The 27,362-nt window shown below is 35.4% G+C and overlaps 1 protein-coding gene across 3 annotated transcripts; it reads left to right on the top strand.

Moving 5' to 3' along the window:
• LOC113506268 (low-density lipoprotein receptor-like) lies at positions 1 to 27,284 on the top strand (the record flags this gene model as incomplete). 3 transcript variants are annotated; one of them, XM_026889108.1, is given in 13 exon segments in its annotated part: positions 1 to 269; positions 4,556 to 4,678; positions 8,072 to 8,191; positions 10,550 to 10,776; positions 11,099 to 11,366; positions 11,594 to 11,845; positions 12,649 to 12,949; positions 13,300 to 13,518; positions 17,076 to 17,220; positions 18,478 to 18,687; positions 19,640 to 19,838; positions 25,010 to 25,096; positions 27,169 to 27,284. In XM_026889108.1, coding segments are annotated over 13 exon segments (2,379 nt in total), but the record flags the coding sequence as incomplete, so codon positions are not given.
• Positions 27,285 to 27,362: the final 78 nt, after the last annotated feature.

Here is a 27,362-nt window from a genome sequence, read left to right as displayed (position 1 = left end):
ACGGGCTGTAAGCTAGTTATCTCTACGTGTAACGTTAACGTCATCAAAAATGGAACCGTAAAAATCACAGAATTTTACCCGAAAACGAAAAGTATTTTTTATTATTACATATTCTCGTTTTATTCTAGTGGTGTTTTGGTAATAAGGATTGACGAACATGGCGTTCTCACGGATTATTTGGCTCGTAGCACTAGCTGTGACGGTCGACGCTACGCTTTACGACGATGACTACGACACCTACACAAAAGCTTACGACTACAAAAATGCAGGTAATAACAATGATTTACTGTACTCCGAACCGTAACTTTATTGAGACCAATTTGATTCCCACGTTATGTCTCTCAATCGGACCGAATGGCGTCCCTTAAATTGAGTTTGTAACGAAGCCTTTAAGGCAATATTCGCCAAACTCTAACTAGATTTTCACAACTGCCCAGAGAATAGATTTGTACAATGCTATATTATGTCTTGGTTTATAGTCCTTTGTGTAGACAACTTGTGTTAGACATAATATACGACACTTAATCCTAATTTAGAAGCAAAACTCTTAATTCGAGGAGTAAAGTACATGTGAATAATACATGTTGCCGAGTTGTCTTGTTAGACTAAAACACTAATACACAGCTAAAACGGTACTCGGTAGATTGGTTTAATACAATTTGAAACGGCCTTCTCTGTAAAACTAATTCACTTTGCATAATATATGTTGCGTAATGGACAGTGTGCCTAAAATAGAACAAAACTGATGTATAAAATGATTTTGGGTTTTTTGTGTTATTTTGTTGAACAATCAAATACTTCTTGAAATAAGAACTTTTACCTAGATCAGAGACATGTGGCATACTGTACATAATTCATAAATACAATATCGCTACAACACGACAACAATAAGACAGAACAAGCAGTAAAATTCGTAAGCGATGCGCGTCGTAGCAACATGTGACGCTCACCCCGTTTTCGTAGCAGTAACGTAGAGCGCTACGCATGTAGAAAACCAATCTCTAAACTTTCCTACGAGTTGGTTACGCGCACGAACTCATTTCCTTTTAGATGGGTCAACTAGGTGCCGATAACAGTTTTTGCTTAGTTGCTCACCTTAATGCGGTCGACATAATAGACTCAGAGCGCAATATGCGAGCTGAGAGGCGAGTTACATATGCAAGTGCGCTCGAAACTCCCAGTTACGTCGGTAACGAATGCACTCATCGCTGTTGGCTGCAAGTAAGGCCCGGTAATACAATTTCCCGCTGCTCGCGCTATTGCCATCTTGGGGACAATTTGGCCTAATGCTTGTGCATCTCGCTGTTCGCAACGAACATTGTTTAAAATATGTCGGGTATAGTGGAGACGTGTTGAAAGAAGAAAATTGAATCTTTAACACGATGTTTAATTTGGTTGAACACAACGACAGTGGCTTTTAAACCTTGAACCTTTGAACAAACTGATTGACCCCAATTATTTATGGTTTTGAATAAAAATACGCACGTAATAGAGTCAAAGTAATTTCCTGGTACAGAAAAAAATAGCTGTACTGTGAACCCGTTTTGAATACATGTACCTACATAGGTACACAGATTGTTACAAAGCTCTTTTGAAACATAAAACCCTTGTTCAGTCACCTTTATTCTTTTGAAGCTTGCTCGTAAAATCGGTGTGACTTTCGGTAGCAAACAGGTAGAATATCATAAGATCAGAATAGAATATTACGAATTGGTTTATTTTTAACCAAGAAGATATCGAATTATCTTATGAAAAGGAATTACCAAAAATAAAATTCAAAGTTGACTGAGGACAAAATGCAAACATTTAATACATATTCGAAGAAAATTTAATTAAACGATAAATAATTCCGCTTCATGTAAGCTACGATCATTATCACAAATTGTGATAAGCAAACAATTAATTACTGTTAACCAAGCTATCAATATTTAATGTAACCGCAACATGAAAACTTTTCGACATTATTATAATTGCATTCAATATGTTGACCACATGTGCAGTATCAGGCCGCATACCTACAGCAGCGATAACCGCAGCCGAAACTATCGAGTTCTTATCCAGATAAGACCGAGCACAATTGTTATCGGGAAACTCGAATAGTGTTGGGACGCGATACGTCATTACATCAATGAGGATCACAGATACGGAGGGCTTCAGAACCAATTTCGCGGACAGCAATTTTTGTCGCCATTTCGCGTTCGAGTGATTTCATTTCGAGAGACATCCCGAACTAGCTTATCTTACGGGCGCAGCTCAACGTATCTTCCATTCTCTTACTTGTCGAATGCGAGGCTCAATAAGACTTCAGCCTTTTCCTGAACCCGATTAGCGATTCACATCTCTATCGGTACAACTGCGTGCGTAAATTGCGTCTGACAGGACCGTTCGCCTAATGGGACCGTACCCAACGGATTAATTAACTGTACACTGTCGAATAATCTCTTTGTTCTCTAGTAACGACTGTATGGATACCTATACAAGGTTAATCAGCAAAATTTACCGTCATAATTGCCTATTACATACTTGATCCTCGTTAGGATTTTTAATAGGATTATGATGATTCAGTATGGGATTAAATTATACATATAATCCAAATAGAAAAAAAACAAAACTTGACTAACAGTAGCTATCACTAATGTAGCTGCAGCTAATTACCTAACAGTAGGGATGCCCACGTAAAACATTAATGAGAAAGTTGGCGCGATAACGTAGAGAGCTTCAAACAAGGATTGAAGCAAGAGCGTCGAGAAGAAGCTGCCATTAACATTCCGGCGTGGAGGAGGTAATAATGTGGGTGTTACACGGTGAACGTTTCACTCGAGCAAATGGCCGCGCGCCGCCGGGATATGGGTATTCTGTTACGGGTAGACGGAGCATACCGCGCGGTTACTGCCATCGAGGGTGCTACATATATATACTGTACCAGTATAGACTATACTAGGTACATAATATATATGCTTTCCCACATACCATACTAATGCACCTAGTATGGTAGTACCAATTGGACATACCACCGAAATATAAGCTACGAATTTATTGGACTAATACCTAGTGTTTTCCCTTACTTTGTAAACACTAGTCTGAAAATAAATGAACCACCGATCATTGAACTCAGAATATAATTTTACGAGTAAGATTTATGAACAGGTTTTATGTAGACCGGTTTAGAAATTAAATGAGCATTGAAATTGTCTGTAAACTTATACCGCACTTTTACGTCAAAACAGATTATAAGTTTAAATTAAAAGGCAGTTAATTCTGAACAAAAATCTTCTGAAAATTAGTGAGTTAAGAAAACATTTATTCACAACATCATAATTAATAAGATAAAATTCATTACACGCAAGTGCTTTATATACCGTAGAACGAAGATATCACAGAAAGTTGAATACTTAACATAAAACGTGAAAAGATTATAAAGACTGAATATAAACCGTAACGAGATGACTTCTATAACGGCTCGCTGTACTGCATACAAACGTACCAAAGTTATAATCTCATATTGCCGGCGAACACATAAAGGTAACAGTAAATTCTAAGATAAAATTAGTCAGCAGTTTGTAACTGAAGTGAATACTTGTTAGTGGAGTTTTTACGCGGAGTGCGGTGCGAAATACCGCTTTATACGTTTCAGCAATCTCTGATGGTACACTTGAATTTATAGCGCGGGCTGTAGTAAAAGGGCTAGGTACTCGGCAAGCGATATTATTCGGCGGGGGTGCGTTTTGTTTACAAATTGCTTGGCGGCGCGTGCCCGCCGCCTCGCCTCGAATCACCTCGAGATAACCGGCTGCTGCTACCCACCGATAATTTTCTTCAACCTTGTTTTATACGCACGTTGAACGGTGATTTCAGCCGTAAATGGATTGATCCAGTTTATGGCATACCCTGCCTCAGGAAAATTGGGGGTGGTGCTGCAAAACAGTTTTAATAGTGGAATTTAAGATATTATGGTTTATTCTTGTCTTACAAAATTGTATACTCCTGAGTTCTTATAACGTTAATAGAATTAAGATATTCAATATTCTTTTCCACATTTCAGCATACAAAATTAGGTATATATTCAAATCTATGTAATTATATTCATACGGCAACAATTCATATCAATCGAGATTACAACGATAAATTAAATAAATTTTCCTTAATGTACCTACTAAAAATACTGTCCTGTTTTATATAGCTTGTCTAAAAAGTTCAGTGACCTACCTTGGTTCAATATAAGCGGAGATTTAAGTCCCTCGGAAGAGTCAACATGTTCCCCGTCACATCTTCCAAATAAATTAAAAAGGAGTGAGATTCATCTCGCCGTGTCACCACATTAAATATTAACATCTATAAATACTTACTTAAGGTTCATTTTCTGTGACTTTTAAGAGTCACGAAAATATTTATCAGCAAAATTGCGGTGGCCGAGAAGTAATGAAAAATTCACCCTTGACGCGACCTGTATAACTAAACCCTTAACAATATGCTGGATACCTTTGTATTCTATTTGATTATGTACTTTTTTCTCGGTTGCTTCTGTGTATTCAATTTATTTAATGTTTCATTACAGAGAGTCGCACTTGCACGCAGTCAGAGTTCCGCTGCAAGACAGGAAGATGTATCCCGCTGTCCTGGCACTGCGACAATGAAAAAGATTGCCCTGATGGTTCAGACGAGGAGCCCGGCACGTGCAGTCAGTATAAACCTTAATTACCTACACTTGTACGACAACTACAAACAACTAAGAACAAACCAACTTAATTAAATAAAACTCTTTCATATATTCTTTAGGGAAAAAATTGCACATATTAAACTTACTTTAGGTTGTGTGAATTAATGAAAATATCATGGAAGCGTAAAGAAAATAACGACGTTAAGTACACATGTTTGTAAGTAAATTCTAATAATAATGAATATAAAGTTTTCTAAGAAACATTAAAAGGAACATGAAGCGAATTCTCTTCACCGTCTATTTAGTATTTGCATGTATAAAATAAAGCAAACACTGTTATTTTAGCAAATTTACTTTACTTATTTAGGGTCGAGTTGGCAGTGACTCGCTTATTGTTTAGACGTAGAACAATGAAAAAACAAGGTCGCCAAATGACAAAGCCAGCGAGGGTATGAAAGCTGGACGATCCTGTGATCCCGACCCGAGTTATCCCTTGTTAATAGAAACCGAAAAAGTTTTTATTAACCACAATTCTGATTTTAAACATCTGCGACCTCTATGACAATTAAAAGCTTTAATTCATTTTGTTTTATAAATTAAACATGTCGCACAGATTAACACGACTAATGTATGTTGATGTTGGTAAGTGGTTTTAGTTTATTTATAGTACGTGCGAAAATACAACATAATCATTTATTCGGTCGCGATTTATTTAAGAATCAAACTTTATGTATGCATATAATAATAACGTGGTTGTTTATGAGACCTTTGGTATTGAAAACGAGATACCCCATAGGTATTGAGAAGTTAAAATTTATAGTTATGTGCAAAATTATGTCATTTCCCACCCAAGCCAATATCGGCGTGATGATATATCCTATACTAAATTTTAATGAGTGCCCTAATTTAACTTATGTAATAACTATATATTTGGCGCCAGGTCAGCCTAATAGCATGGCATCAATTCAAAAATTAAAACCGTAAAAAATAATAATCTAAAAATTTATGGGCAAACTTTTGAAATACGCGTATTTTGTCCTTCTCACGACCTCCAAGGTAGATTAAAATCTTAATTACGACCAAGTTTTCAGGATTAATTTTATAATCTTTGCCCCCACTCACCTGCTTCTAAGAATAATCAAAACTTAGGATCCTGTTTCAATCAAATTGTCTTAATAATGGTTTTCAAAACAGAATTAAATGAAATGTTTCAATAATATTCTTTAGATTTACGAGTAATCTTTTATGTAAAAGTCATTACACGTATGTAAATATGACCTCCTAAGTAAGTCAGTAAACGTAATGTGAAAAATGCGAATATTCACGACGAACCGAGGGTCGCCCCAAATGAATTTTTGCCGAGAGCCTGCGGTATTTAAATAAAACACGTAATACGAATTTAACCATTCCAAGGGGTGCGTAGGACCGCGTTAATTTATTTATGGCTGACACATGAGATAACGGACGAGAAAGGGAATGTACTGACACATTAGAGTTCAAGACAAGTTTGGAAGCAATGACAGAGTGCAATAAGTTTAGCACGGCTTAACTTTCTGTGAAAATATTTTTCTCCGAGCGTTAAAATATGTCAGACTGACGCGAAAACCTATGTTGTCAGGTTTTTTTTAATATTTTTATCGAAACAGTTTAATAGCGCAATTTTAAAGCAGAATATAATACTAAAATTAAAAAGAAAATTTCCAGTTTGAAATTGCTACCCATGGGATGTTTGAAAACGAAAACGTACCCAAAAAGGACAATGTATGAAATAAACGACTGCCCACCCCATTATTCAAATGTGAAACGAGTAGAAAATTACGCGTTCGCCTTTTTTTACGTTTGTCGATCCATAGGAGGGTCACGCTATAAATCGCGATTTTTATCACCGACACTTTTCAATATAAGTGACCCGTAAAATTAACATGCCTTTTACGATTTACGATATACATGTAGATATTGTGACGAATCTCAATGTCTGTGTCATCAATTTTATTATAGGACAGATAAAATACCGAAGATTAAAGATATTGTTTTGTAATAATGATTAATTTTATCGATAAAAAAATATCACAACAAGCAAGCTATTTTTGTAAAAATAACATTACTGAATCATTATGTGAGTCAGCTTGAAAATTATCAACTTTTAATGTTATGCGAGCAAGCATTGTTCACAAAAGTACTTATAAAATGAGTTCATCCAGCGTCAAAGGGACTTTAATTCCTTGTTTTTCTCAAACTGCAACTGTGTGTATAAAAAGCTTGCAAAAGTTTGCGAAGGTTTTATTCGAGCGGAGGTGGGGTTATGGCTACCGCGGGCGCGTAACTTTGTACACTTAGAGCCACTGTAAGTCGTCCCACATAATGGAAAATCCTTTTTTATTTGGCAGAGACACGCAATGTTTTGTAGGCGACAATGTAGATGCTGGTTATATATATCAAGTTATATAGGTAATCTGGTTTTGCTGTCCCTGTTGACAAATATATTTATCACCGAGGCTTTAATGTTATTTTCCGGGATAAGTAAGGTTTATGGTGCCATGTCTCTCATAGAGGGTAGTCCTAAGCTTGTGAATGTAAGCCTTCGTAATAAATCTTTCTCACTGATTTTTATTTACCATCATTTTAAAAGACAGTCATGAAAGTTACGTAAAGACTTAAATATATTATTTCAGTTGGACTACTTGTTTTGGAACATGCTATTAGATTAAATTACAATAAAGTTAGTGGATGGGTAATAGATGTATTTAGTTCGAATATTTTGGAAAGGTTTGTTACGGTAACTGCAGTAAAACAAGCTTCGTTTGATTACACATTGCTTACATAACTAAATATTAAACTCGCCTAGAATGTATACAACTGCATTTAAGCTAATAACACTGACGAATACCTCGAAAAGTTTTCAACGCGGCACCCAAGCTTTCACAATTTACGTCTGCTGAATTTCGTTAGAAGCTCGCAAAACAACATTACAGTCTAATAAGGGGACTGTTTAGAATCATTAATTACATTTTAGTCGTGCTGTGCTTAGCATTACCATTTATTATTACGCTAAAACACTTTGCATTTTATACGTGTTTGCTTTGTCAACTTAAGTTGCTACTGATAGCCTTGTTTTAAGCCTGTTCATGTTGTAAGATTAATTACATCGCCGTAAATTGTTTATATAGCTAACCCCCTCATTTATTTATGTCGGATCGCAGATAGTTGGGATTCCATTAAATTGTTTGCTTTTAAACTAAAGTCAAGCAAATAGTTGGCAAGTAAAGCGCTGAAGGCGTCATTTTATCGGTGCTTAATATTTCCGAGTTAATTAGACGGCTAGGATAATAAATTTGATATCATAAAGTGGTGAGAATAGGCGATACAGAAAGTATTATGAGGAAAACACGATATCAATCAAAATTTCGTATACAGTGTCAGAAAGGCGTTGTCCTGAGCACAAATTCGTGTGCACAACTGGACAGTGCATTCCGCTCTCTTGGCAATGTGATGATGTGGCTGACTGTGTCGACGGTTCAGACGAACACCAGTGCGGTAAGAGCATGGTTCTCGTAGGGGAAAGCATGATACAGCAATTGGCATGTCGGATACCCAGTTCATCTCAATCAGGGTTAAAATGTATCGATCGTCACAGAACTCGGAGCATGTGAGGATGAAATTACGAGCGCAAAACACGTAATGTAATCGGTAGACAATAACTTTCCGACGGTTTTATTAAAAAAAGTTTCGACGTCTCAATTACTTAAAAACAAAGAAAAAACTAGAACGCAAAAGAAAATACTCAATTACGGCTAAGTTCGTTTAAGGCTTACGATAAATAGGGGACAAAAATAAATAGATTATTTTAACAAGAACCTCAAAGTAATTGGTGTCCTGGTTACGAAATTTTTCGTAGCTTTTACAATAAACAAACGTTAAAGGAATATAAGAGATTAGTTAAAGTAGGCAGGATCAGAGGATAGGGATTTGGAAATGTTTCTTAGGGATTTGTACGATACTTTATCAATGTATTCGCATCTTACTTAGCATGTGCATGAATGGGTTGACAGAGGTGAAATCGTGCGGGCCAGAAGAATTCACTTGCAGAGGGAGAGATGGCGAGTGCGTCCCTCTCACCTGGATGTGCGACGACAATGCGGACTGCTCGGACGGATCAGACGAAAAAGCATGCAGTAAGGGATAACTTTCAATACAATTGTAATTATGTAAGCCCGAATAACGATCAAAGGTACCAACTTTTTAACATGATTGATTGTACATTCCGCTTTTTTGTTCTCGTCCATTATCGGTCTACAAGAATGAGAACGCGGGATGCAAAAACACAAAAGTAATTCATTAATTTCGGGCAGCCCGTTTTCAGCGGTGTAACTTTTCGGAGAATATAACATGTTCGCCGAACATAATTACTCAGTTATTGTTATAAATGTCATTTCACATTACATTTTATACCTGGGTCAGCATTTGTGATACTACACACTTACAAAATTATCATCTGAACATTGTTTAATATCGTTGGTGACTTCAATTCAGTGGTATCTAAAGTTATGAAATCGGCTATTTTGTTACGAAGTGGAAATTGCATGATGCCGACCTAAATATATTATCGTCTATTTTATTTTAAGATAATGCAGTCCAAAGAGCACATTTTGATTAATTCCTTGAGTATTACATACATTTTACGTTCCGTTTGCTTAATTAATTCATTGAAAAAGTTATGATGTCATAAACAAAGTGAGTGCCGGGAATTAAAGCCGTTTGAATTACGCAGTCTTATGATCCAATAGCAATTTACTTTCAGAATAAATTTGACTGAGAGGGATTAACATATCATGACGACTTTCAGCTATTAGCATTTGTAGTAGCGATCAATCATGTGGGCAGAACTGCCCGTATATTATAAGTCCCTAATAGGACTGTTGCCGTCGTTGAAAGGAGACGCAACTACTGGCTATCTCGCTCTCCCAACAGCAATAGTTAAACCTTAAGATATCGTGGTAGAGGCACTGGACTAAACTCTGTATTCTATTAACGCTCTCATCCATCTACGAATTCTTATCTCCCCATACCCGGATAGTGGCGTGAGCGATGACGTTGCGTGTGTACTTCAATACACGTGGAGCTTTCCGACGTCCTTTGAGCCTCGTCAAGATTATGTCATCATTTATCTTATTACTTCATTGGTTTGTATGATGTTTCCGACATACAATTCTCTATATTCTTTGTATCATTTGGTATTAATTCTTCTTAAGTTCTTAAAGAAAATCGAAGAATTTCTAAAGCTAAATTTACATCTGACAGAGGAAAAGTTTTTCTTCTACATGAATTTAATCCATCTAGTTCACTAGATCAACTTAAAATGTTACCTATTTCAAGGAATTTTAATTACTGCTGCATTTTGCTCCATTCATTTTTCTTTCAATGTGCTCTTGGTGCTCATTATACTTGGAAATAATGCCATGTTTCAGCGTTTTTATTGTTGCATTGTGTAAATTAAATGTTATATTTAGGTATACTTTTTCTAAAGTCACCACACCGAACGGTACTAGATGTGTGCGGGTTCGATTCCCGTGTAGAATAAGCATTTGTGTGATCCGAAAATGCTAGTTCAGAGTTTAAGTGTCTTTCGTGCATGTGGCTTGAATTTAAGTGATACAAGGACTCAATTCCTTAGTGCGGGGAAAAAAGAGCTCTTGAGCATCTCAGTGCCGTTACCCTTCAATACTGTTTAATGTAGGTCGTCTATAGACACTGTACTTGATTAATTTTTCCACGACTGAATGTGATTACCTGGATTTGGATGATGTTACTACAAAGAGGGTACCGAGTAACGACATCATTCAATTCTTTTAAACACCAATGAAAGTGTAATTCAATAAATACCTGGCTTATCAGATGAGACGTGTCGTTCGGACGAGTTTACTTGCGGCAACGGCAAGTGCATTCAATTGCGATGGGTGTGCGACGGCGATGACGACTGCGGTGATGACAGCGATGAAGTCAAGTGTCCAGCACCGACTTGCCAGCCACAGACGCACTTCTCTTGCGGAAACGGACACTGCATATCAGCCTGGTGGAGGTGTGATGGTACTGAAGACTGTCCCGATGGAAGCGATGAAGTGGTGAGTATTGTAATCTAATATGAATAAGAATGTTGAATAATCAAGCTGTTGTTTTAACAAGTAGCCAGAGTATGGAGATAAAGCAAAAAAGCAATTAATATTTCAAAATTAAATCGAAGCAGATACATAAAACTACTCGGCTAGTCGAATGAAAAGATACAGAAAAGGAAATCGTGCCGGTTGTTTCATCTTAAAACACTGAAATTATAGAATAATAAAATTTACTCGTTTACGGATACTTATAGAAACACCGCCGAATGCGACGTCGTTTTAAAGTAATTAATTGTTAATTATTATTATAAAATATCTATTGTGTTTCCAGGGATGCTCAGCAACGCCAAAGGTACGATCACCTTGCATATCATCTGAATTTGAATGCAAGGACCGAATGACTTGCGTCCACAAGGCCTGGGTTTGCGACGGTGACCGTGACTGTCCTGATGGCGGAGACGAAGATCCTCAGCTGTGTCGCGGCAACGTCACCTGCAGACTAGACCAGTACCAGTGCAAGGACCATAGTTGTATCCCTGGAGCGCTGTACTGTAATGGAGACAAAGATTGCCCAGACGGCAGCGATGAGGCGAACTGCAGTAAGTATTTATTTCTTAATAGAGTTGGCCCATTTTTGTTCCTTTTGAGTAAATATTTATCAAATCCGTAGATTAGGTATGTACTAAACAATTTTCCGCGATAATGTTATACATGGCAATGAAATTTTATAAGTTTAACTTGTAAGCTATGTTTTCCTCCTAAAATAAAACTTAAAAACAGTAAACAAGAAACAGGCAATTAATCTATTATTCCTTTTAATTTTCAGCAACTAAAAAGACAGTTTGCGACAAAACGACTCAGTTCGACTGCGGCGGCGGCATGTGCATACCCCTTTCCAAACTTTGCGATAAACACCCAGATTGTCCCAACTTTGAAGACGAACCGAGAGACAGGTGTGGAGAAAACGAATGCGCGAAGAACAATGGAGGATGTACTCAGCTATGTGTCGACACTCCTGTTGGATACTACTGTGATTGTAATAAAGGATTCAAACTTGTGGATAATAGGACTTGTGAAGGTAATACCTTATTTTTAATACTGTAGTTTTATTATTGTGAGCTATTAGAGAGCATATACAGAAACAGAACACTTACAAGACTCATTAGCTTTTAGTACTAAAAGAACTGGAATACCAGAATTCTACACATGACTTATCAACAAACTTGTTGACGTCACTGATTATTTTATCTCTTCGTATATTCCATTTCGTAGCTGACTATGCAGGCTTTGTATAACAATGTACAATTTTCACATGAAATTTTCCCCGACACACTCAGATCTATATCTGAGTAATTTTGTTATTCTAATTCGATTAAATATCAATTATCCCCATGGTTTACAGATATCTATTTACATTTTGGCAATAGGCTTAATATGTTACGTAGGCCTCTATAATATGGCACGTAGCGATGTGACTGTCGATAAGGTGATACTATTTGACATAATCTTTACTTATGAGTTTTTTATAAATACTTTCTTCTAATGATGGTTGAAATGAATTCCAAATATTTTTCATTTTTTAACTCTTGTAGCTATTTCTTTTTGGTAACCCAAATAAGTTCTAAGGATGCTTGTCTTGATGCGATCTCACCAATATTAATAATAACACTACTTACTTTGTAATTTGAAATTTTTTTTTCGAATTATTTCTACACGACCATTATATCTCGAAATCATAATATAAAATAGTTTTTCAGATCCAGGTTAAGGTAGAGGTTAGGGTAGGCTAGGCAAGCATTGCCATACAGTGAAAACGAAAAAGCTAGAGTACCTACGGTAAATATATCGACGATATTTAAACAGAATTATTCTTTGTTTCAGATGTAGATGAATGTTCCGACCCAGGCGCATGCTCCCAAATGTGCATCAACGAGAAAGGAACCTTCAAGTGCGAGTGCCACGCTGGTTATGCTCGTGACCCTCGGGACCGCACCAGGTGCAAGGCGACCGAAGGCCATCCATCATTACTTTTCGCCAGACGTTTTGACATCCGCAAAATCAGCCTAGATCACCATGAAATGGTCGCTATAGTTAATGATACCAAGTCAGCGACGGCATTAGACTATGTGTTCAGAACCGGAATGATCTTTTGGAGTGATGTTACTGATGAGAAAATATACAAGTAAGTTTTTGAAATCCCTGAATAAAGTAGTTTTCCTGTTATTATAGACAGCACATGTTAAAATTATCCTCATAATTAAGGAAAACACATAAAAGCTTCATTGATTAAATCTTAATATAGTATAATTAATAGCTACCAAATGTATTATTAGTTCAAGGAAAAAATATGGAAACTTGATTGACTGTATAATCTCAAAGTCAATCAATTAATAGTTTGCTATTTATAATTCTTGTTATCTTAACAGGTAAATCTGATTTAATATCGTTATCTAAATTTTGATCTAGAACAAAGTATTCATAACACAATGGAGGAAAATGTTTAAAATTCATAATCGTTTTTTCCTATATCAGGGCACCAATAGACGAGGGTACACAGCGGACCGTGGTGATTGGAGACCAGCTGATTACTTCAGACGGGCTCGCAGTTGACTGGATCTACAACCATCTGTACTGGACTGACACCGGCAAGAACCACATCGAACTCTCTGATCTACAGGGCAACATGAGGAAGATCCTAATTAGGGATCAACTAGAAGAACCTAGGGCAATTGCTCTTAATCCTCTCGACGGGTAAGAAAACAATTCTATCCGCTAAAGAACAAAGGCTGTAAACAAAAAACGTTTTGAGAAAAACGCTCGGCAGTATTTAGCTGAATTATCAAACACATTTATTGCCGAAAACGGAAAATCCAAAAAAATAGACGTTTGTAATTCGTGTGTTATTCTAAAATTATCTGGGCCTTCGCGTTATTTAGGAATAAAGTAGTTGTTTTGAGAGTATTGAAGACATTTATTAAAAGAAATAAGTGCTTGCATAATATAACAAAGATATCCAATTAAAAACTAGTTAAGATAAAGGTTTAATCGTCGATAAAAAGTGCCTGTGATTGCAGTATCATTAAAACGCAAAAAGTAGTCGTTATCGCCTCCCTTGAAATGACTAACATTATTACCCTGTCAATTTACAGATAATGATTCATCTGCCTTTAATCACCTGAGAATGATATTGTTACCTTAATCAAATAAGTTTTATGTTAATATGAAAACACAATTAAGATCACAAACTTGATTACATTAAATCTTGACTACATAGCAACAAACTACACTATTGCCTGTAACAACAAACATTTAACCTATTGCCCGAAGTTTATTAAACACGACAACGCCAAATGGCATTTGTTCGACGGCAAATTAGATCAATTGAGGCAAGAATGTTGCGTTATTTTGGGTCGTTTCGAATTGCAAAAGTAGCTGTTATTGCTGTTATTAGTTGAGGCAATAGACAAGTGAAGTAATTGATTGATGTTCGCTTGGAAATCTACTTACATAAAACCATGCGTATTATAATTAGCTCTAGGTATAAATATGCATATTTATGTATGCGTATTATAGAGGTATATCAGTAGATCAATTAGCTTTACTTCATAGCTAAGAATGGAAGATTTCTACCTGAACGTTACTTAGCACACATGCTCTAAGTGGATACTTGATTTGTTTACGTTATACATGCGTTATAGTTACTACGAAATCTATATATTAATACGTGATGCCAAAACTTTGTACCCCTTTTTACAAAAATTGCGCGGTCGCAGGAGCATAAAATTTGGCACACTTATAGTTTATGTGCAGGAGAAGTGCAGAACGCTAATATTTTTCAATAATAATGCTTCTAAAGTACATTAAATCAATAAATAAAACATTACCCACACTACCATGCATTTCACACACACATGTTTCTTTTGTTTTTAATTTTGTCCGTAGACATAGAAACATTACACACACTACCATGCATTTCACACACACATGTTTCTTTTATATTTCATTTTGTGCATAGACATAGAGTACTGACATTGACATATCAAAAATATGTATATATTTGCCTATACATACTCTGTGGTCAAATGGTTTCTTTTGATTTTCATTTTATGCATAGGCGTAGAGTACTCAAAAAAAAAGTTTTATTTGCCTCATTTAATATAAAAAATATTTTAATAATAATGCATAACAAATACATTAAATATTTAATAAAACATTATACTAACCAGCATGCATTTGACACACGCATACATACTCTGTGGAGTCTGTGGTCAAATAGTTCTTTTGTCTATTATTGACATGTTTAAACTTTAGTTTGAAAGTTTTTCAAACTTTAAAAGTTTACGAATACTACGTGAAATACTGAGCGCTTATACAAATTTATATGAGTTGTGTATGTGAGTTGTGTCGTCTTTTGAGGACTTCTGTCTTCTGTAGCAGCAATCTGCAATACCTAACAACATTCAGGTACAATTTTTTTTGCTATAGTTTACGATTTCAGTAATTGCGTATACTTTAGGATAAATAAGTGATTTTGTGTACGAATTATCAGAATTAACAAATCACCATACAGGCAAAAACTTTTTCTCTTCTTGATTTCAGTAATTTGATGAAAGAACTTTAATTGTGCCTCGACATAGAACATTAACGAACCGGAGTGAGAGACAAATAAGAAGGAATATTTCTCTAAGAGGAAGGAATAATTCCCCATCAGTAGTATAAGATAGTAATATGATTTTGAGAGATGCATTTAAATGTGCTCTCAATGTCATTCCAAATGTGTTTTTCAGTTATGATTGTGGATTAATGAATTTAGAGTGCAGGTTTTGCAATGCGAAACATTTTGAATCTGAAGTGACTTTAGGCGACCGAACTGCATTCACTTCATGTTGTCACAAGGGTAAAGCAATATTACCACCCTTAAGTCAAAATGAATATTTTAAATCATTATATGATGGACTTACTTCAAATGAAACTTCAATAAAAAGTAAACAAAAAATTATTTTGAAAATATTAGGAAATATAATTCATGTTTTGCTATGGTTAGCTCCGAAGCAAAAGTTGCTGAGGCAGTTACAAGTGGAGTGTATCATTTCAAAATACATGATGTTTTTTATCACAGATCAGGCCCAATGACTGCCGCATATGGTCGCTCACCATGTTTTGCACAATTATATTTTTATGATGTTGACACTGCCATTAATTATAGATTACAAGAATGTTTATTATTTGTTATTAACCAAACATGTAACAACAACATAAAGCATGAAATTTCACTGGAATTGGAACGCAGTAATCCTTTTGTGCGGTCATTCATTGCAATGAAAGATCATTGTCAGAGAGTCGAAAATCAAAACAAAGAAATTTGTATGCTCATTAAAGTAAATCATGATTTAGATCTACGCCGATTTAATGATGCAGTTCAAACTGATGTAGCAGTAATATTTAGTACAGTTGATGGTGAGCCACCTTTTGAAAGAAATATGATTTGTTTTTCAAAAGTTAATGGTATAATTAAGAATATCTCAGTTTTGGACTCATCATTAGACCCTTTAGCATACCCACTGCTTTTTCCCAACAGTGATACTGGGTGGCATGTCAATATTGCTCATAATACACCAACTACATCTAATTCAAGAGCACCCAGAAATAAATTAACCATGCTTTAGTATACAGCCTATCGACTTGCAATTAGAGATGATTTCAGCATGTTACACCATTCACAAAAACTATTTCTGCAGTGGGTTGTTGATGTACATATGTACATTTAGCAAACGATGAAAGAGTTTTTACAAAAAACATTTTCAGAGAAGTTTTAAATCATTAACAAATATTGCAATATGCGATAAAAAATGCTCTTAATGGATAGTATTTTTAACGCATGATTTTTCTTATAGCATGTTTTGTTTTAGTAAACATATTTTCTTTTAATTTCATATAATTTGTTCAAAAAAGAAATTGGCAAATAACAGTCTTGGTCAAATCTGTGGTTATAGTAGTTTAGTTTTCGACAGTAGAACCTTAATAATGTTTGAATATTATATTTTAATAATTTATATTAAGTCACTTACAATTTAAATTTATTATATGGTCGAATTTCGACCACTGGGCGACCACTAGTGCTAATGAATAAAAATTTATAAACTGACGCTGTATTTAATTATTTTGTATAAATAGTTTTGGCTTTCATTCAATATTTATATAGACTAGATTTTTAAATACAAATTGTTATCGAATGGCTTTTGATAGGGCCATACAAAAAACAACCTTATCGACCTTGAAATAAAGACTATCAATGTGTTTTTTCCTAGATGGATGTATTGGACCGACTGGGGCCAGGTGCCGAAGATCGAGCGAGCTGGTATGGACGGTTCTCACAGGCAGACTATCGTATCTCATGACGTCAAATGGCCGAACGGCCTTACACTGGACCTTGTGCGCAAACGTGTTTATTGGGTAAGTGTTTTTTTTTTGTCAAATATTTACCTGTGTATGTTTAAGTCCGAAAAAACTATAAGGAAAATTAAACAAATAAAATAATCAACTTACGCAGGAGTTACTTTGAATGAATTTTAAAAGATCATGTAGGATAATGTGGAAGGTATACAAATTGCCATGAAAGAAAAGATATTTTATTCAGTTGTTTATAATATTTTCAAATAATACAAAAGTTACGTGTAACCGTGGCTCATTTAAAATTCGAAGCGCGTAGTAATAGTTCAGCTCAGTTCAAGGCGCTATTATCTAAAGAATTAGGTTCAGATAACCGGTGACGTAAATACCGTAGTACGTAGATGTTTGTATTTTATCATCCTAGTATATACTAGGTACACAAACCACACCTCTAGACGTGCCAAATATTTAAGAGGCGGAAGGCCTACTTGATTGATGAAAATGTACAAAAAATATAAATATTTATCACGATCAATCACTGTGTATGTCGTAGCTACATAAATATTTTCTACGACTTTTAAGGATTTTTCCTTTCCTATATTTCTTACTAATACTTTTTGTTCATCATAAGAATATTCATAAATTTTCGGCATATAGATATAAATATGTAAATAAATAGCTTTTTGTTGTCATTCGGATACTCAGATTTTTAAACGCAGAAATCATGACTATCTAAAAACAATGAGGTTCACATTATTTATGCCTTTTATAATTGTTTAGTCATTGTTCAGTAAAATATAAAATAGTAAGCTAATAAGCCTAAATGTACATATGTAATTTATGGCAATCATTAAACTGATCGTGATTTAAAATGTCAATTTTGGGATTATTGAAGTAATACAATCGCCTTACATTATCTAAAGTGGATTAATAGAAGATCCGAATGTTACAACTTATGATAACAATGATTAAAATGATTATAATAGGTTTAGGATTCATTATAGACGAAAAACAAGGAACAAGTCAGTTTTTAAATAAGACCTTGAAATTAAAGACACGGGAAAAGTGTAGGCGAGCCAAAAGAAGATTTTTGGAAGAGGAATTCCTTACTCCTACTGCCCAAAAGCGGGATCTAGTATAGACTTGCAAAAAATTGTTTCTGTTGACTTGTTTGATTGCATACAAATTACATTTTAGCGGATCGTATTCATAACACACTATTTACAGATATAAAACAAAAACAAAACGATTTCGTTTCATATTATCCTACTTATTGACCAGACAATATCTTACTTATCACTTAATTACTTTATCACGCAGGTGGATGCCAAAATGAACATGATATCATCATGTAACTACGACGGCACCGGGCGCAGGGTGATCTTATACTCTACAGACGTGTTACGTCATCCATTCTCCATCACTACCTTTGAAGACTGGGTGTACTGGACCGATTGGGACAAGGCTGCTGTTTACCGCGCGAACAAGTTCAACGGAAAAGATATTGAAGCTATCACTCCTACTCATAATGTAAGTTTGAAGATTGACTAGTCGACTAAATATGGAAATTTGTTTAAAACTGTAGCTCAGTATCTATTATTGCGTTTTTAAGAACGAAATAAAAATTCTCCCCAAAAAAGCCAAGACTGTCATGGCATCAAATTCTTAATAACTTATTTTTTAATGACATCTTCAACATGGCGTTTCGCGAGGCGTGACGTCATATTTCTCTGACTGGTGTAAGGTGTCATGTGATTAAAAGCCTAATTTTGCCGATTTCCTTTAAAAAAAATTATTTTTATCCGATATTATTTTAATAAAAAACATATTTTTTCATGATTAATCATTAGAAACTCCAAGCTATTCGATTTATTCTCAGTAGAAAAAAGCCTATTGTCCAGATTCCAGGCAGGCATTATTATAACGAACTTTTATATGAATGTAATGGGGATACAGCAAGAAAAACATGCAGCAAAATGTCATGGTACATAGGATTGTGCCGTTAAAATGTTAATAAAGTAGTTTTTTTACGAGCTAATATTTTGGGATTTTGTTAAGTCACTATAGGAAAATGTTGTAACTAATACAATAGACCGGTCTTAAAAATATATTAATATAATCTTATGCGTGCGTCAGTATATAAGTAAGATTTTTGATCTTGAAATTGATTAAGCAGATAAAAAGTGCTTAAAATTAGCAGAATCATGCAGAGAGCTGTAACTACTGACATGAATCATGTTCAAGCTTTTCGATTTAGTATAACATCAAGGTTAGGTTCAAAAAGGTCAACATATATGCCGATATCTCTAACCAGCCCTGAAGGAAAAGAATAAAGCTACCACTTCCTCTAAATCAAAGATTGCAGTTGTAATAAAAGCTACATGCATTACATAGTAGTCTGTACAGTAAAGATCGCTTCTTTAAGTAAGATTATCGTATCTCAGGCTTCCAGAACAAAATACTTATTTAACTTTCCCTACAGCTCCAAAACCCGATGGTGATCCACGTATACCACCCGTACCGCCAACCGGACGGCGTGAACCACTGCGCGGCTGTCAACGGTCACTGCTCCCATCTCTGCCTGCCGGCGCCCCGCATCGCCGCCAACGCACCACGTGTCTCCTGCGCCTGCCCCAACGGACTCAGACTCTTGCCCGACAACCAGATGTGCGTCGAAGACAGTAAGTACACTTTTATTATTGAAGGCGCCACGAAGATATTGGATCGTGTTTTATTTTGTATTCAATTGTGTCCGCGCGTTTATAAAGAATTTTAAGATTTGAAGCCATATTGAGCCTATGATGCTCGTGACATTCGACTTTTCTATCGCTGTCGGTTTGGACTTTTTAAAGGAAGCACAGACTGACTGACAAAAGAAGAAGTGAAGTATACCTGCATATATAAAACAAAATACCTAACCTGCACAATGGTTATCACTGTGCAGTGGTAAAAAAATACATGTAGTCATATGGCATAGTACACCTACGCCATATGGCTAAAATCGGATCATGAGTGCAATGAAAGCGAGAGTGAATGCCATTGCACAAAATGCACTTTTATCTAGCAACAGTCTTCTTTTGGCTTGTGAATAGTATGACATCAATAGAAGACCGATTGCATAATTGAACCTACAATAAAATTATAACCAAGTAGTGATATCGTAAATAGTTGAATCTATATTCACGCACAAGCAACGCTAAGTGTCGTCAATGAGCGCCTTGAAAACGATTTATTTCCTAGTGTTTATTCGGTACTTTTTAAAACAATGACACTGGCAATTATTTTAATGAACGTCAACTAGACGCTGCTTCCAAATTGTACTTGTCACATCGATACATGACTGTCAGAATAAAATGATTGGAAATTTTATGAAGGCCGTATTTTAACTACACGCTGTATTACCGTAAACTATCCGCTTTTTGTTATGAAACAAGCACAGAGATGGTTCAAAGCATTTTTAATTTTAATTTCATCTCTGATCGTACGTTAAGTCATATTATGGAATATGCGACATGATCCATCTACGTTGCGCTGTAACAAACAACATCGTGCGCACATTTAGTACGGTTCCTATTTATATCAAACTGTTTATGTAAGGTGTCTTGTTTGCTAGTATAAATTTAGATTGTCCGACAGCACGGGGCTTTATACAACCGAAAAGACATCTCATGGTCTTATAAGAGTTACAGCTTTGAAAATCTCAGTTCCTAGGCGATTTGGCGAACTATCAAATATTCTGGATCAGTCTAAAATGTCTGGGTAATGTCTATGAGGCGAATTTGAGTGACTTTCGTAAACATTATTTCTGCTTTACAGTTTATTGTGTTGTAAGCTGAGTTTCAAATGATTTGAATCCGTGGTGTGTTACTCGTGAAAACAATGTAGTAATACAATAACAATGGAGACAGTTACTCGTTAGTGGTTCGATTGTCTATCGGTACCCAGGTACAAGTGACGGTTTGCTAGTGGTCGTACTATGGTGTTTGGTTTAAAGAATTTCCCACTCTCACGTCTGGGGTACCTGTGTAGAGATCTCAAAATATAGCCGCGACTCTTGGCGCAGAAGCGAATGAAAATACTGTAATTTTATAATTTTGGACGATCGCTAATCGTTAGCAAGAAAAGCTGATACGCAAAAGAAGTTTAGCCAACATATAAGTTTCATGACTAGCACTAAATATTTCGTGTTATTTATTTTTTTCGGAAAGTTTTGCAAAGTGACATATCGGTCAGACAGGAATTTTATCATAATCTGATTTATTACATCCAATTATCGATTACGTAGGGAAATCAGATGTGAATTAAGTTTATCTAAGGCGAAGCATATTAATGAACGAGGGATTAATTAGGATTGAAATTGAGTGATTTTTAATAATAAATAATAGATTTCCATTCAATCATAATTATAGATATTTAAATTTGATAACAACACTTGGGTCATGACGTAAAATATTTTTGTTTACAAAATACAAATGTTTTTCACGTGCACTAAATTTGCTAGTCATTAGTTTTTGTCGCAGGTGTATTCAACGTATTAAAAGCACGTTTTCGAAATAACACTGGGCTATCATGATCATCACCATTATCCTTACCGAGGAATTACTCGCGAAGAACTATCGCCTTCTCCAACGAACAAAAAACAATACCAAATCAAACTAAGTCTTTTCGAACGAACTCAAAACCTCTCTTGAAAAATTGGACAAAACCTAATATCTTTCTTGAGTATGTATTGATATTATTTTAACCCAACCGTAAAGGTACAATCCGATGTAAATTTTGTATTCTAAGTAGATAATGAAACTTATTTTAAGTACCCAGTCAATTAAAACAATGTTATCAATATTGGCACGTCGAATTTACGTTAAAGCACGTGCTTATTCTAATTATGGCACGTGTCAATAAATGTAATGTATAGAATTTATTATAGAATTTTATAGGTACCTAAATAGGTGAAGAAGGAAGGAAATTTCTAAATAAAATTGTTTTTTTGAAAATCCCTAATAATTAGGCTCGTTAAATATTGTTGTTCAGTTTTACAGGCGATTAATTCAATTAGTACCTACAAATCATTTTACGAACATAGTGTTTCCCAGTCTGAGAAACAGGTAAGGCTAACCAGGAATTATTGAGGTAAAATATCCTGAACGTGCGTAAGAGAATAAATTTATGTGAGAATGACGTGGTTCTACCATCAATTATAAAAAATAGAATTCAAATAAATCTAGACAGCCATTTTATGAATATATTTTAAATAGTGAACAGTGCGAATAGTTTATATCGGGACAAGTAATAAGACTCCTAACAAATTTTATTGATGGAACTTTTTGTGTTACTTTTCATGTTATTCTTAAGTTCTTTTAAAAGACGGTATTTTTGCCTGTACTTAAAAAACATATTATAATCAAATTACGAGTCCACTTTAGTAAAAAATTATTCGGTAGAATAGTCCCTCATTTTAGATGCGCCAAGAGTCACCAGGAATTCACTTTAGGATATTCTGTTTAGTACAATGCTAACTTTCTATCCATCTAAGAGCTAAATAATGTATTCCTACATGAAGTACGGTAATTGGGAAAACTATATTAGTAGACATATAATACCACAAGCAATCATACGATTGATGACAGATACCATACCTAGTTAATAAAATAATACAACTTTCTATAAGTATGTACGTGTAAAAGGACTGGCTATAGCCATGCAATCTATGTTACGGACAAAATTATTTGGAAGTTCTAGAATATTCTCGATTACAAAACTGTTAATCGTTTTCCACGTGTAGATAAGGACCATAGAAAATTCTAATTAGGCCATCAGTTACCAGTGTATTTGATAACAAAATACTACGATAGCCAAGTATTGCGTCAAAGGTGGGTTATTGGTTATTCCCCTATTGATTTAATATTGGCCTTCGTCTAAGAATAGGAATATCAGGAGACGGTCTTCGGGATTTCCTCCAACCGTATTATAAGGAAATGAACATAAAAGCTTCCCTCTTATATGAGAAGTTGTTTATGTGATGTATGCTCGTTCATTGAATACATTTATCTTTTGATTAGAGCACAATTGAATGGGTCAATAAAAAAGACATTTAGTACGATTGGTAACGTTTAGTAATGATTGATTGAACGCATGATCAATAAGATGCTACAGTGAGTACTTGTTGTACGGAGTCTTTAATCAAGGAAGTTGTTGTCTGTACAAATTCGGAACGTCTTTATATTTACTTGTACAAGTACACGTTTTTGCCTCCATAAAGATAAAAATGAGTAAAAGTTCAAGGTTCATTTTAAGATTTATTATCGTCAGCAGTAATTTAAAACTTAAAGAGTTCTTTACGTCTGGCGGCTTTTTGTAACTGTACACGGAGTGGCTTGATATCTTTTTTATAATTACTCATCAAATTCTAATCACATTATCGAGTGATTGCGTCAGATGTGGCGTGACATTAAAGGAAAACAAATATGAACTGTGAATGTGGTCCTTGTGACGATAGTTTTTCGTAACACAATGCAGTGGCAAGGCCACTAGAACATTGATGTGAATTTTAAAAATACTTGGACGAATCAGTGGCCTACCGCGGCCGCCGCGTAACGCCACGTCACCGCATGACGACACATCGTACGATATTTTTTATTGATGTTAAATTTTAGTATGACTGATACTCGCCGAAACTTCCATGTTTTGGTCGGAATATACCGCGGCTAGGCGTTATCTTGTAGTGTTAATCAATTAAAAGAATCGTAACAGTTATTACTCATTGTTTATACCTAATCGAATTGTTATCATAAGGAATGTTTTACGAGTAGCTCGTATCGCGTCGATTCGCAATTTGTATTTACCTACATAAATCACACCACGGAAATACATATTAGTGGGTAATTTGGGATTGGGGGATTTATTTGATAAGATATTTTCGGCTTTATCAATTGCCAGCTTTCTTCTGGCTAGCAAGGTCGCTGAATATGACAGTAAAAAATAGAATTCTTAGTATATACAAATAAATGTGAAGAAAGATAAGACTGAGCATCGCTGGTAAAAACATTTTGGTTGTTGACTTGGTAATGGTTCGTCATAACATCAATGAGTCATGACGACATTTTTTATTTACCTGTGACCTCACACATGAGTGCTCATGCACCGAACAGACCCACTTGATGTACTAGCGATCGTGTGGAAACATGGCACGCCCAATAGTCTAACAGTTGGCGAATAAGGCGACGTGACGTCACGGCATCACGCCACCTTTTGTTCAGAGGTGCTTCACGCGATCCGGCACGACGCATGCGCATGCAAGCAACGATGTTACCTCACACTGGGTTGCTTATTTTAATTATAATTTTGACATGTATCAAAACGTGTTTAAAATGTATACTTATAAAACTTTTAAATGTATTGGTCTTTAATACAGGGATAAGAGGAGAATATACCTTAAATTATTTAACATAAAGAAGTAAATGCACCCGCAAAATAGAGCTCGTCAAAAATAGTTAAGAATCGAAGCGTTGAAACTACTGTAGTTGATATGAAACAATTTTGAAAGCAACAAGTAATCTCTAATCTAGATGCATCCACCAGTTAGAATTAACCAATGTACGGTTTGTAAGCGCGAGCCGGATCGCGCTCAGTTAAATTGACAGAAAGGCCCGGTGGTGGGACGTCAATGGCGGTTACACGCGACCGGTTTTCGGGCCGTCTCATTCCATATCGGAACTCCGTAAGAGTCGCGTGTGCCGTGCTTACGTGTAAATAATTTCGCTGTGTGATCAACATACAAGTTACTATCCAATAACTCACATTGAAAACAAGGATTTGGAAGACTTTTAAGTTGTTTATTTAATAAAATCTACAGATGCAATAAAACCAGATGTGGAGGTGCATAATAAACCGACTATTGGTTCAAATGAAACTGTAGTAATCGAGGAAAAACCTGTAACCAGTGAGTATTTTTGGTGACATACATACAATTATCGTTATACCCGTTTACTCCTTTAATCTGTCTCGCTACGTTTGTTAATAAATCAGTTTCGTGGCGTTCGATATGTTACCACTAAAACCAAGTTCGCCGGAACGAAAGTGAACGTATTTAACAACTGCAACGCAAGGTGCTTTCAGATGTGTTATATTTTTATCCATAATTTGAGTTATTATTGTTTTTGATCGAACGCCACGATTATGATTTAAGATTGCTTCATGGATGGGTTGATTCACCTAATCACATCGTTTGATAAGATAAATATTCGCCCATATAAACATAAGGTAATGGTATCGAACATCACTAATAGTCATCCACGGCCATCAATAACAACAGTTCATTGTGAATGATCAATCAATATCTTGTTGTCTTCAACTTGGGATTCCTTGACTGATTTGCAGGCATGTCAATCTGCTAGTTGTCAAACCGATGTATAACTATTTTGAATGCGAATGATTAACGGGAAAGCTTGACACATATGGTGAATATAAAAAGAGAAGGGCTAGGCCTTCTCTTGAAGTTGGGACGTGGCTCTTGAAGCGTGAAGATTCAACTGAAGCGCCCGAGGAGACAGAGGCTCCAGTCACGACCACAGTGGACCCCGAAGCTGAGCCAATGAAGGCGTATTGGGAAACTGATCAACAAGATCTGGGAAACAAGAATCAGAAGTTTATAGATCTGTTCTTGAAAGGAGTGGCACTGGAAAGGATTCCAGACGCCACAGAGAAACCCGTCAAAGAATCTCATTATAATTTTGAAAAAATCAGTTTGGTTAATTTGCCAGACGCCCTGAAAAACTTAAATCTCGAGGGTAACGTATTATAATTTTATTTAATTTTGTGCTAAAGTCGGAAACATCACATTTAAGATGACGGGAAGACACACAGATTCATTATGAGCTGGGTGCATGTCGCATAATGTCTCGTTTGTGATTACTAATACTAACAAACAGTTTTGCAACTAACAATATGGCAAATTATTTGGTTACATTAGCAACAATTTTACTCGAATTTAATTAGACAACTGACAATAAACATAGTGCATAGATACCATTAAGTTAATTGAAGCTGAATTGTTTACGAACGGCATTGAATAAAATGTTACCTAGTCACTCGACTCGAAAACTTGGTACCTGCATGGGTGCATTATATTCTAATTCAGACCTAGGTTTTGTTAAACAAAACAATGAACATCCTGCCCTGTTTTATTTGATACAAATCAACGTTGTCAATTATGATATAATGATCTATTCAACAAGCAAATATTTGAAATGTGTTATGTGAAAGTAGGTTAGGATATTTTAGTTAAGTATTATTTGTTGGCACGTTTCATTGACACTAGCTTAAAATAGAATGTCTAGTGCGATCGGGTTAAGACGCCCGCGCGTACATGAAGTTAAATTGACAATTAGATGTAAGAAAATTGAAAACATTTACGCACTGTGCACCGCGATGTGGTAATACGTCAATATAACATTGTCGTCATACTTCTTCTAATATTTCTATTAAACTGTTGACAATAATCTACAGAACGAAGATGGACATTGAATAAATATTGTTTTTCTATACCAGGAAATTTGTTCTTAGGTATACCTACCTAAATATGTTTAATTAACCAAAGCCAATATGTATTTCTTTTAGTTTGCACTTTATTTGATTTAACAAAAAAAAATATTCGTTCATTTCTTCACTTCTGTGTTATTCATTTGTTCTTAACGTTGCTTTCTTTAATTTAACATTTACTTTCGCAAATCACCTCTACTGCTTTTTTGGTGGAAGAATTTCATTTGTTTTTCAACACCCCAAAATTTTTTTTTACTGATCTTCAGTCAATTATAAAAACTTTGCAACGTATTTATATTTTTTTACATGTAACTCTTTATAAATACTTTACACTTTTGGTCCATTTATAATTAAATTCGTGAAGTGAATTAAAATCATGAAACTTTCTCTTCGTGTGTTGAATACATTGCAAGGTTTTAACAACAGAACGTGTCATTTTAACATACATTAATGATTGTATTTTTCTCATTCTAGGTATCCCTGAAACTCCAAAGACTGGTACAGGAATCTCAAGTAGCGGCCGCGATGCCGGCATGGTAGCAGGCATTGTCGTGGCTGTGATCTCAGGAATCATTATATTGGCGGGACTGGTAAGTAGACAATATAGTTCGTAGAACTTTCTAGTGCCATCCGGTGACCGGTCTATAGTTCTCGAACGTCCCACATTG

The sequence above is a fragment of the Trichoplusia ni genome (genome assembly GCF_003590095.1).
Source record: "Trichoplusia ni isolate ovarian cell line Hi5 chromosome 8 unlocalized genomic scaffold, tn1 tig00001655_group7, whole genome shotgun sequence".
Taxonomy (NCBI): domain Eukaryota; kingdom Metazoa; phylum Arthropoda; class Insecta; order Lepidoptera; family Noctuidae; genus Trichoplusia; species Trichoplusia ni.
This window is presented reverse-complemented; position numbering and strand designations above follow the sequence as displayed.